We start from the raw sequence: 12,101 nt of genomic DNA, 5'->3' as shown, positions 1-12,101 counted from the left end.
AAAGATAGAAAATAATTCTTTTTATTGTCTTCAGGCTAGTAATGTGTTTTTGCACACATTGCACACACTTGTCTGCCTCTAGTTCTCACTGAGGAGCTTTCTGATGAATGAGGCTCTCTGCTTTTATTGATTCTCCCTGTAGTTTTGATGCTGCTGAGAGATTGCTTTTTAGGCCTGCATATATTTATATACCTACAGTTCAGTGAACAAAGGACTAAGGGGTACAGTGAGTACAGTGTGTGTGCTTGTATGTGTGTTTTGACAGAACAAAACTATTGATTTATGACCTGAACAAAAGAGGAATGTGTGTGTAGAGGAACATATCCTTTGTAGTACGGTGATGGAAACCTGCAGAAAACAACTGAAATGTTAAGACTGGCTTATCAGCGCTTGTGTCACAAATTTTATTGTGCTTTATAAGGTTTGGTCCAATTTACCCACCTTGTTAATATTATCAATGTTATGACATGTTATTAATCCATGATTTGGTGAAACACCGACTTGTGGTGGAATATCTTTCATCGCTCTCATCACCATAATAACTAGAGCGCTCCTCCCTGAGCCCTGTCTCCATGGTCACCGCTCACACATGACAAACACACAATGAGGAGGTTTGAATGTGACTAACACATGCATCTGCACACGCTTTAATGCCTGCCACTCTCTAACACATCTGCACATGCTTTCTTTGAATGAACGAAACAGCTGATCCAATTTATCACCTTATGAATAATGCATGCTGCCGTAACTGGATTGGATTGCTTCACATTAACGTCTGCTCTTCAATCAATGTCGGGTTTGCAAAAACAGACGCACTAAAAGCCAAACACATGCACATGCAGATACATATGGTTTAATTTCTTAGAATTTACAAATAGCTATAAAAAAAAATACATGAGATTTATGTTTGATATCTTTTTGAGAAAAATATACAAATCACTAAAAATATCAACACAGACAACAATCTTCATATTCAAGACGCGTGATCACATGAAATAAACAAAATTGCCAGACAAAAAATATGTATTTATGAAAAAAGAATATGCAGCCTCAGCTGAAATTCTGTATGGCATTAGCTCATTGCACACAGTCATGATGGAATACATTATGCATGCTTTCTATTGTGTGTTATCAGTAAAGAGCTTAATCTGAGTGCAAGACAGACGTTCAGTCTTTAATCATAGGTGCAGTGTCTGAGGTGGTTTCTGGCTCGGGCTCACTGTACCCATCCATCTCCTCCATCTCCTTCTCCACAGGCTCCTCCCTCCCTCTGAACCATATCGGTCTCCTCTCTTTCCACCTCCACCTACTCTTCCTGTCTGCGTCTTGAGGTTCGGATGTCTGCTCCCGCTCCAACATGGCCTGGACGCTCTCCCTCTCCACCATTCCAAGGCAGCGGTCTTTGTCAGAGAAGGCCAGCCCCTCTATCCTTCGTCCTGTCCCCGCATGGAAGAATGAGACTGTGCTGTCTGAGCCTGATCTTTCTGTCACGTACACAGTCGTTGGCCCTTGTTCACTGTTGCTCTCTTGTGGGCTTTTGGGAGACTTGGTCTTTGTTTTCTTGCTTAGTATGAAGTTGAAAAAGGCTGTCACCAGAAGCATTGACCCTGCATTCAGAAACTATATACTAGTCCAATAGGCTTTTTTCCCCCAACAGAACACAGTCATGAAAAGAAAAGTACACCTTCTTTCAGTGTTAAGCTTTTAATTCACACTAAATTAAAGGAAAAAATCATACTTGCTATATTTTAAAATTAGGCAAATACAACCTTGGCAATGGCGCAATGGCACAAGACATACTGTAGTGCCGTTATTCATTAAACACACACTAGGCCAAAATGCAGCAGCAGTGCGTAAAATCCTAGATTTATCCCATGATTCAGAAGCTCATAGAACCCCAATTAGCAACAAAAACTTGAAGTAATTATTTTCTGTTTGACATTATCAGTCTCTTACATCATTGAGGAGGAATTTCCTCCCGCTCTACTTTACAACATTACCTCAGTTCTTTGAGCTTTGTGGGCAATTGTTCAAGGACAACTCTCTTAAACTCCTGCCACATCATATCCTCTGGGTTGTGGTTGGGACTGTAGCTGGGCCACTGCAACACCTTGATGCTTTACTTTTTCAGTCATTCTATTGTAGATGTGATGATGTGCTTGGGATCATCCACCACATGGACAGCCTGATATTTGACTCTAAAATTCTTGTACAGAGGAGTCAATAGTCAACTCAGTAAGTGCAAGGTGTCCAGGTTCTGTGGCTGCAAAACATGTCTAAACTATCACTCCTCCAACACCGTGCTTGAAATTTGGTCTGTGCTGTTATGTGCTATTTCTTTGGTCTCGTCCATCCATTCAAATGTCTTGAGCTTTGTTCAGATGCAAATTTGCAAACCAAAGCTGTGCTGCCATGTTCTTTTTAAGAGAATGTGCTTTCTTTTGGCAACTCTACCAAACAAGCCATACTTGTTCAGTCTTTTTCTAAAGACGTTTTTTACACTGGTCAAAAATATCTGCCAACATCTGGCTCTTGAGTACAATGTGAAAGGGATCAACTGGCATGCAGTCCCCTACCAAATGACCGTTGTAGAGAGGTGTTTTAAATGTTTTTAATGTTTTAAATGGCTTGCATAACTAGGAACACAACATCTGGGTGTGCACACTCATTTTCACTGAGGTTGCTGTGGTCAAAGCTGCAAAAATGGACACAGCTTACACTTTCTTTACACAAACCCATGTCTCCTCATGTGAGTAATGTCTTACAATGAGGCTCTGAAACCTTTGCACAAAAAGAGATGATTTTTTTTCATTTTTTTTCTTAACTGTGGTTAAGACAGCCAAAAGCTTATTGTCTTTCCTGCTGTGTGGGACTGATGTTTGTGGTCCAGTCATAAGTGGTCTCTAATTGTCTGTCAGAGTCATGATTTTCAAGAACTGTGGTCCAACACAGCCTGCAGGGTAATGACATGTTTCTAAGTCACATGAGTGTCCCCTTGGAGGTGGATATATAAAGGACTGGTAAGATTTAGCTCTCAGAGCACTGATGAAAGACCAGCTACTACAATGGGAAAGACTTAAATCATCCTTTTCTTAGCAGATATACCCGTGTTTATACAGACCAGCAAACCCTCACTTTTACAGAGGAGCTTACACATAACAGTCAGTCAATAAAGTACATTTTATTAGCAGCACCTCACTACTACTTATCCTCTTTATCCCTATAAAGGCAGTAAGGTTGATTTTTTTTGTACACAGTGATTCAACACTTTGGTCTACATTTTGTCAGATGACTAATGACTGTGTCATGTGTTGTTGTTAACCTGAGATCATATTCACCTAATTCAAAGCTCTGACAAGAACCAGATATAATTTTTTCTATTATGTCCTGATACCTCAGAATCAGACAATGGTGTACTTCCATCATGACTAAAACATTTCTAAATAATTATATAAATGACAGTAAGCATTATTGTAGTTAATATTTTCTGTGTCTGGTGACATTTTACCTGGGATAGTTGCATGCCACATCAACACAGGGTGCAAGAAGCACACAACTGACATGATGGAGTAATAGAGAAATTTATGGAAGCCTCCAATGCGCGCCATCTTCCCCCACAAGAGAAACAGCTGCCAGTCTGGTGGACAGCTGTAGAGACAAAGAGCGACAATGGTTTTCAGTGCTGCTCCTCAGTCTATGTAGTGATTCAGTGTTGGGACTTTCACTATAGATTCAGGTCTGTTTTTAATATAATGTCACCTCAGGGACAGAAGATTCCAGCTTTTGGTCTTGTTTCCTGTATACAGATATTTGTCTGGATTCTCCGAATCCATAAATGATGTAATACACTGCAGATGATGAACTGCACTGTATGTTGAGGACTGTATGAACAGTTTACCAGACCAGTCTTTCACAGTTTGGTGAATAACTTCCCATCTTTACCTCTGAATGACCCAGCTCTTCTGGGATGCTAAGCTAACCGAGGAGATGTGCTGTTGCACCCGATGTTTTCTTTTGCTATTATTGTTGTTTAGCCTGATGCAACTTCCAAAGTTCAGTTTATTCAGTTTTATTTCTATAGTCACAACAAGGCACTTGACAGCCCAATTCAAGCCAATTATTTACAAATTAATTGTAATTCAATTGTAATTCAATTAAATCAAATGCATTTAAAACCAAATTTGTCAAATTCACATAATGTCAGGAAACCAACAGATCACATTAAAACTTCAATTCACTTCGATTCAGTCCCCCATTTTGACAATGTAAAATCTTTCCTTGACATTTTTAGGAACCATATTCAAAATGGAAAAACTAACAGTTCAATTCAATTTCTGAAATAACTTTTCAAAAACATTCAAAACATTTCTATCTCAACATTTGACAAGAGGTCTTTGTGGAATTTTCCATTAAAAACATGAATGATTTGCAAGCGGATTTAAAGGCTGTGTACTCACGGCAGACACATGGACAGGAGAGTATCCAGGAAGTAGGCCAGCTCAAACATCATGATGCTAACTGATGATGCTCTATAGGGGGGAGAAATTGTGAGCGAAGTGAAACTAATACAATCTCAGCGATACAATCCGTTTTCTAAATTATGTCAGCTTAATCTAAATAGGTCAGTGTATGTGTTTTTGGGGTCATAGATGAAAACTGCAGATTTTTTCTTTATTTGAGTGTGTGTGTAGCATCCATCTATGTTTCTTTGGTGTGTACTGATAGAATAAACAGTCTTGCATTTCTGGACTCCTTGGGGAGCTGTTTTCCTGTGGTTCTGTGGGAGTTAAGCTGTGACACACAGAGATAATAAGAAGTAGCACAGGAGGGCAAATCTAATTTTTCCCCTCTGTTTCTCTTTTCATTCTTTTGACTTTTTTCATCCCCTTGCAAGTGTGTGCATTTGACAGATTATGAGCACAGGAACATTAACTGTTTTCTAAAAGCCCAAAGGCCACACAGGCACTTTTGGTTTGACATTTGTAGTGTAGGAATGCCACCAGTTTATTCTGAGTAGGTCAGATTTGAGCTTTGGTGGGTTTGAATTCCCACAGTGGCATATGCCATGACGTAGCTCATAACTTAAGCACTTACATTAGGTAGATTCCAAGGCTGTTGAATTTTCCCTCTTGTACTGTTTCTATTCCCACACCACACAACACTGAAAAACAGACAAGATAAAAATGTCTTCTCTTACTCTTGGAGTAGCTGATAAGCAGATTCCGTCCACAAGATGTCAGACTTGGTGCATTATTTGGAGGCAGGGTTGACATGGAGGAGAAAGTTCTCAAACCTAGATAAATACTGTGATGACACACCTTTGAAATATTCTGCTTTTATTGTACATTGACTTTTGTAATATATATTTATTGCTCTGATCTTTGTGCACTTTTATATTATAGTCTATATATTTGTTATTTGTTAACTAACATAATGGCTGAAAAACATTTTTTCCGTCTTGAAAAAAAAGTCACTTTAAGTGACAAAAAGAGCCAAGTTCAAGCCATAGTCTATCAGGCAGGGTGTAATGACAGTCCGATGAAAGATATTCAAGAACACGTCATTTGGTAATTATCGTAATTGCTTCTGCCTTGGTTGAAAAATGTTGATAATAACTTACTCATGCTTACAATTACCATAACAGTGCCAGAAAGCAACATAATTTAATTTGAATGAATATTTGAGCCCATCACAGGTCTTTAAAGTACATAAACCTATGACATACAGTTAAGACAAAACATTTCTCTCAACATTTTAAGCAGTATATCATATTTGTTTTAGACAATGTCAGTCTGCAAAAGAAGGAAAGAAGGACTAATGAAAAGTTTGGGCACCCCACTAGATTTTAGCTGTCATGACTTAAAAAACTTCAGCACCCATTTACTTAAGCAGCTGCATAACATCCGGATGATGTAAAAAAGTTATTCATAAAAGGCAGGAAAAGGCTGTAATGTGAAAAAGTGGCTGCTAACAAGCATGGTAGCTGAAGTTGTGGTCAAGAAAAAAAGAGGGTAACTGAATACACTACTTGGATGCAAAAGATGTTCAGAAAGACTAAAGAGTCTGGAATGTTGCTGCACTGTTCTACTTCTCAGCAACACCTGCTCTTATGTGGGTTTAATGGAGGAGAAAACCTTACTACCACCAAAAGCCTGGTGCATTTTGGCCACAATGAGCAGAGGTATGTTTGCAGAAAAGGATTCTGAATTTCAGGGGAAAAAATACAGTCACTAAGCTTGTGGGTGTGTTGCATCCAATGACACAGGGAACATTGCACAGATAGAGAAATGATTGAATTCAGTAACTAAAACGAGAAAATCACGATACACCTAAAAATGGAAAATAATGGTACAATCTTAAGGTTTTGACTAGCCCCCTGACATACAATCATAAGAAAATCTATAGATAAATATAATTGCAGCAGTACAGAAGAATGTGCGAAAAACTCCCGAACAAGAACTTAGAGATTCTTGGTTGGCTACCAAAAGTGTTTAAAAGCTGTGATACTTGCCAAAGAGGTCGTTTTTGAAAAGGAGTCGTAAAGGTGTCCAAACCTTTATCATCAGACTTTTTCATATTTTGAAATTGCATAAGGAGAACACAACACTTTCATCTTGAAATATCAAATAAATGTTTTTCTTTCTGTTTTTTGGAAATCAGGTCAAGCTTCTATGCTTAGCTTCACACACCAGCAAAAATCTTTAAAAGGGGTGCCCAAACTCTTGAATGCCACTGTGCCAGCAGTTCTCATAGGTAATCCTCCAAATTTGACCATACTGTAGAGAAGATGAAGATTGGCATGGTAACGAAGTCTTTAAAATCAAAAAGAAGTCCCATTTTAGTAACCAGTACTTTCCCTGTGAAACAAGCACAATTAATCAGTGATCACTACCAAACACATGGAAGCAATTTCTCCTGCCAGCTTACCAGAAATTCAAAGATACAATCTTCACCAGAGGGAAATAGCAGGAATGTGGATAAATGGTTGGTGGTACAGTGAGAGGAATTAACGCTGCATATATCCCAGCTGGATATTAACATACATGTGCTCCCCTGCATGAATTTCTATTGAGAACACACACACAGTGGCTAATGCGGCTACCCAGACATGTGTGCACAGAGTCAGTCAGACAGAGACACGTGCACACATACAGTAAACACACATGAACACCCACATGAAAACAATGCACACAAAGCTCTTGTTGGTGTGAATGCATAACAGCTTGATCGCTTGGGCCAAATAACCCAGCTGGATACAGAGCCTAAGTGCTGGTATGATGTGAGGCACATGTCTCCGAGTTAATACTCAGTGTCTGCAGCTGTTTGAATTTAAAAATAGGGGGTCCTATATTTTGTCAAGGAGGCAGCAACCAAAAAGAGCTATTTCTCTCATGATGGATTTTGTACAATCATTCTCTTTATGCCTGAAGAGATTATAGGAGGCAAGACAATATTAGAAGATGATCATGTATATTTTTATGCACTTTATATCAGATTAGTGTTCTTTAAGGTCAAAAAGACTGTTGGTGTACATCAAAATTTGTCTTTTAACATTTTGGATTCATTCAATTTTCAAAAAACTAAAAAAATTCTATTTTGGGAATGAGAATAAAAAGAGTCAGAACAAGCCTTACTTCATCAAACTGTAACTGCAAATGCTGTGAATTTAAAGCAGTGATCTCAGAACTTCACAGAGAGGATATGAATTCCAATAATAGTTTTCTTCTTGTTCACAAATTACTCGAATATTAGTATTTAATCATTTATCTTTATATTCATCTCACCTGTTGCTGTAGAAACACCAAGGGTCCTGCAAACACACTCCACTATAGTCCACCATGCACTCTCTGAGTTCCCCATGAGTTAAAATATGTTTTTTACTCTTTGCTTTTAAAAACTGAAGCACTGTTGGTGGTCTAACACTTTCTCAAGTAGTAGTCCACTGGCATTTTAGTCTACTGTTAGCTGGATGGATGGTAAAACTGCTAAAGTTGCATGATTCATCAGTGCCATGATGTGGAGCCTCTTACACTGGACAAGTTCACCTCAGAAAGCTTGTTACAGTGCTCCTGTTGCACTAGTAACTGCTAATCACACACACACACACACACGCGCACACACACACACTCACATACACTTTCTACCTTGTACATCAAGGTGAAACAGCTCAACTCAGGGTCAGGGTGTTCAGTTGGTCACATTTGTCATTAAAAATGGTTAAACATTATCTATGAAGACCATTAATAGAAAACAACCTCATACACAAACAGAACTGACAGTAAATTTTGTGCAAGCCTGAAAGGTAGAAAGCATCAGTGACTAAAACAACTGTTTCCCCCATTCAGGCACTTCACAGTCACTTTCTCTTGTTTGTTTTTTTCTGCGTAATTTCACCTGCGGATCAGAACTCAGTTTCAGTAAGAATAAGCATTGACGAAATAAACTACAACTGTACAAAAAGCGTTATCTACAAGTTTGAAAAAATAATAAACAAAGACCAATTGATATGCAGTTAACTTCAACGCACCAATGACTGCACATGTTGTGGGAGGTGTAAGAGTACAGTGGATGTGGGATAAAACAGCACATGAACAAACAGAAACCCTTTGACATACTTCCACGGGACTGAAGCCCACATAATCGGTTGACGCAAGTTTAGCTGAGGTGTAAGCTTGTTCAGACACAGCAGAGGCCTATTGGAGCCAGCACTCACAGTCACAAAGTCCACATACACATATACACAAACACATATTGACTCCTGGAATGGGCCAAAGTAAGCTAGATAAATCTCTTTAAATCTCTAACAAAGACACTTTTGTGTTTTTGTACCAGTTCCACTTGTTTCCGGCTTAGCATCCAGGATATTTGTGGCATTTACGATACTGAGTGTAAGTGACAAAACTACTGAGGCTAAATGTGTAAAACCAAATGTAATGCTATAATTGATATTACTGTTTGTCAGCCTTTTCTCTTGGCTTCTGATGAAATGCCATAACATCTTTTGGATAGATTTTTGTGAGAATTTTTGTTGCTATGCTGGAATCCCTTTAACTAGTTACTTTTCTCTAAAGTTTGTGAAGTTTCATTGGCATTTCATTACAATTAAAAAACTTGGTGATCCTTTCATGTGGTACCATAATCAGGAAAAAAATATTTTTTTTCCACTGCTTTGACATTTGTGTTATGGTCTATGGGTTTTGTTTTGTTCTTTGTCTCTTTGTGCTTGTTTTTAATCTTTGCTATTCCTTGTTCCCCGTTCCATCTTATTTCCTGTTATATTTTGAAAAACAATTCAAATGGTTTATTTTGTTGGGTTTTGCTTCCTACTCTTATTTTACACCAGGTCCCAGTTACTGAAAGCCCCACATCTGCATTGTATTAATCATCACTTCTTTCGTTATATATTCTACTAGTTTTCCTTTGTTTAGTGCTGGAACCTCAGAGTTGTTGTTCTTATGTGAATTGTTAAGTTGAGTTTTCCTACATGCCAAATCTCGTTCCATTTCTACCACATTCTTCTTTATGTTTTGGATCTCTGCTTTTGGACACCCAGCCGTAGCAGCGGTTTTCGTTTATTTAAGAAAAGTTATTTTTGTGAGCTGGCTTTTGGGTCCCCTTATTACAGATTACCTCTCATCCCTTCATTTACACGTCAGAAGTGATGACCAAAGGAAAGGAAATAGAACTTTGCAGCAGACAGAGCATGACCTATTATTGTAGAGCTGATGGTTAATTTTGATGGATGATTAGCTACTTGATGATGGATGCCTTGCTTGCATTGAAATTATACATTCAATCTACTGTGCTTTACAATATGCCTCTTTCTCTCAAACTCTTAATGTGCTGATACACAGATGATGGCTCAGCGTCTCACTAAATGCCACTCTCAATAGTGAACAGTGGGAGGAGGAGTAGCAGGAAGAGACTGACCATCCAATTTGCGCTTCATGTACAACTTGCCTAAAAAAATGGCTTGACCAAACACAGAGGTTTGACCACACTTTTCATATGAATTCATTGCTAAAGAGAGACAAATTCTGAGAACATCTTGATTAAATCACATGCAAATTTACACTTTATGCATTATGCACACACATGAACCAGATGAACATAAGCCAGGAATGCGTACTGCTAACTAAACCATGCCATCATGGCCACAGCAGAGTGTTTGTGTATTCTTATTTGTCATGTTGGGCAATCTGGATGACATAAATGGCTTTATAAAAACATAACCAATGGTTATAAATCAGTCTGTGTTGTGTTAGTTGAATTTAATTTTATATCACAAGGACTCAATCAGTTTTTTGTTTTTTTTCCATGCCCACTTCATCATATTCAGGGTTGCGGGGGAGCTAGAGTTTATCCCAGCTGCCTTCAAAAGAGATGCAGAGAGCACCCTACACCGGTCGCCAGCCCATTACCGGACCAACACAAAAATAAATTAGAAAAAACAACCATGCATGCTCACACTCATTCCAAGGGTCAGTTTAGAATCACCAAATAATTTACCATGCAGGTTCTCGCCCCCTGGAGAGAACCCGAGCACACACAAGAGGAACATGCAAGCTCCACACAAAAAGGCAAGATTTAAATCAGGAACCTTCTTGCTCTGAGAAAACAGTGCTAAGCACCGCACTATCATGCAAACTACTATTCACAGCGATGGCTACCAGAAATGAGAGAGCCAAAGGGACAGTGTATGTTAGAGCACTAGTCTTTCAACCTCAACATATAGGGGTCTTGGTCTTCCCAGGCATAAAATTTATGTTGTTCATGTTATGTTGTATTCAATTCTTGACTCCTTCACCTCTGAAATGAATCCAGGGCCCTTGATTGTGAGTTTTCATTGCAATCATCAGGCTATGCCAGAGGGTGGAACAGTTTAAGTAATTGTGAGAGATTACCATCTAGTGAGACTGTAAATCTCATGTTACAGTATAAATACATTCACATGTTTTGATTTGCTCTGTGTAGCTGTAGACACATCTTCTCTCAACTTTTAGCATCACAGACCACCTGACCCCTCACCCTTCTCTCAAACGTTTCCTCACTTGTTCACACGTCCTTTCACCCTATAATCACCCCCTTATTATGCCGCCTCACCCTCTTCGGCATCTGCTGCGATGCTCAGAAACTGAATAGGGTGAGTGTCTGGTGCCAAGTCAAAACCAGTGAAATCATAATCCTAATTACAGCAGCAGCTTTATTATCCTGCTTTACTGTTTTTTTTTTATCTGTTCCAACATGCTTTTATATCTAAAGGGAAAGGGAGAGCAGAAACCGTGCTAGACAAAATGTGATTGTAAGACCACAAATGTGGGATTATGTACCAGATATACTGCTGTGGTGAAGCCTCATACAACATTTACAAATACAGGGAGTCACCTAGTGGTAGAAGGATACTAATACATTGCAGCCCGGAAGCGACTTGGTGGTTATTGACCAGCTTGACTCATTGACAATGAACTGGAGAGTGTGTCTTGTGTTTGTCTTTTCCTTTCTAAACACCATTAACAATTATACAAAAAAATGTCATCTGCATCAAACAAAGAAATGGAGTACAGGCAAGAGAAGGTAAGAAGAAGTAAAGCTCATTTTTTTAAAAAGAAAGCTGGTCCTCAAATATGTAGAATGTTTTAAAAGTAAGCTATCCAACAGTCATCATACATACAGTGAGGCATTGCAACATAACATGGAAGTCCCTCAGTTCAAAAGTGATGCATCTTTGAGATTTTTTAGGTCTGAGTTGTTAGAAATACATTCTTCTGAGAAGAAGAATAGTGGAAGTACTGAGAGCACCCTGACTACTGTCTACTGCTCAAAATTAGTTCACCCAATTCCACTTCAAACATACTGAAATAACACTTTAAGTAGGACTTAACTGTGCAATCTGGCAATTCCAAACACATTTTTGGATGTCAGCAGCTTTGTTTATTTTTTATTTTTTGTCCATTTTTTTGTCCAATCTTTGTCTTTGAGCTGGCAACATTGTTGCTGTGGTTGTCCTCGCAGAGCTGTCTCTCCAGTGATTCTCCCGTCTGGATAGACTAATTCATCTCCACTGATTACAGTGTGTGATGGCAGCCCTTGTTCTGCACCGC

General features: G+C 38.7%; 1 protein-coding gene across 2 annotated transcripts; it reads right to left on the bottom strand.

Moving 5' to 3' along the window:
- Window positions 1-618: 618 nt before the first annotated feature.
- Window positions 619-8,207, bottom strand: tmem72 (transmembrane protein 72). 2 transcript variants are annotated; one of them, XM_072391061.1, is made up of 5 exons: window positions 7,785-8,207; window positions 5,095-5,161; window positions 4,458-4,529; window positions 3,509-3,648; window positions 619-1,607 (listed from the first exon to the last, which is right to left on the bottom strand). In XM_072391061.1, exons 1-5 carry the CDS (start codon window positions 7,858-7,860, stop codon window positions 1,168-1,170), a joined length of 795 nt encoding a protein of 264 aa, XP_072247162.1. In that variant the 5' UTR covers window positions 7,861-8,207; the 3' UTR covers window positions 619-1,167. The 2 variants fall into 2 exon arrangements, with proteins under 2 accessions (XP_072247162.1, XP_072247163.1); XM_072391062.1 differs by lacking the exon at window positions 5,095-5,161 and having other exon boundaries at window positions 7,785-7,851.
- Between the last annotated feature and the right edge of the window lie 3,894 nt (window positions 8,208-12,101).

The sequence above is a fragment of the Leuresthes tenuis genome, unplaced genomic scaffold (genome assembly GCF_036924035.1).
Source record: "Leuresthes tenuis unplaced genomic scaffold, fLeuTen1.0.hap1 SCAF_8, whole genome shotgun sequence".
NCBI classification, from domain to species: domain Eukaryota; kingdom Metazoa; phylum Chordata; class Actinopteri; order Atheriniformes; family Atherinopsidae; genus Leuresthes; species Leuresthes tenuis.
The sequence above is the reverse complement of the archived record's forward strand: the minus strand, read 5'-3'. Positions and strand labels throughout refer to the sequence as shown.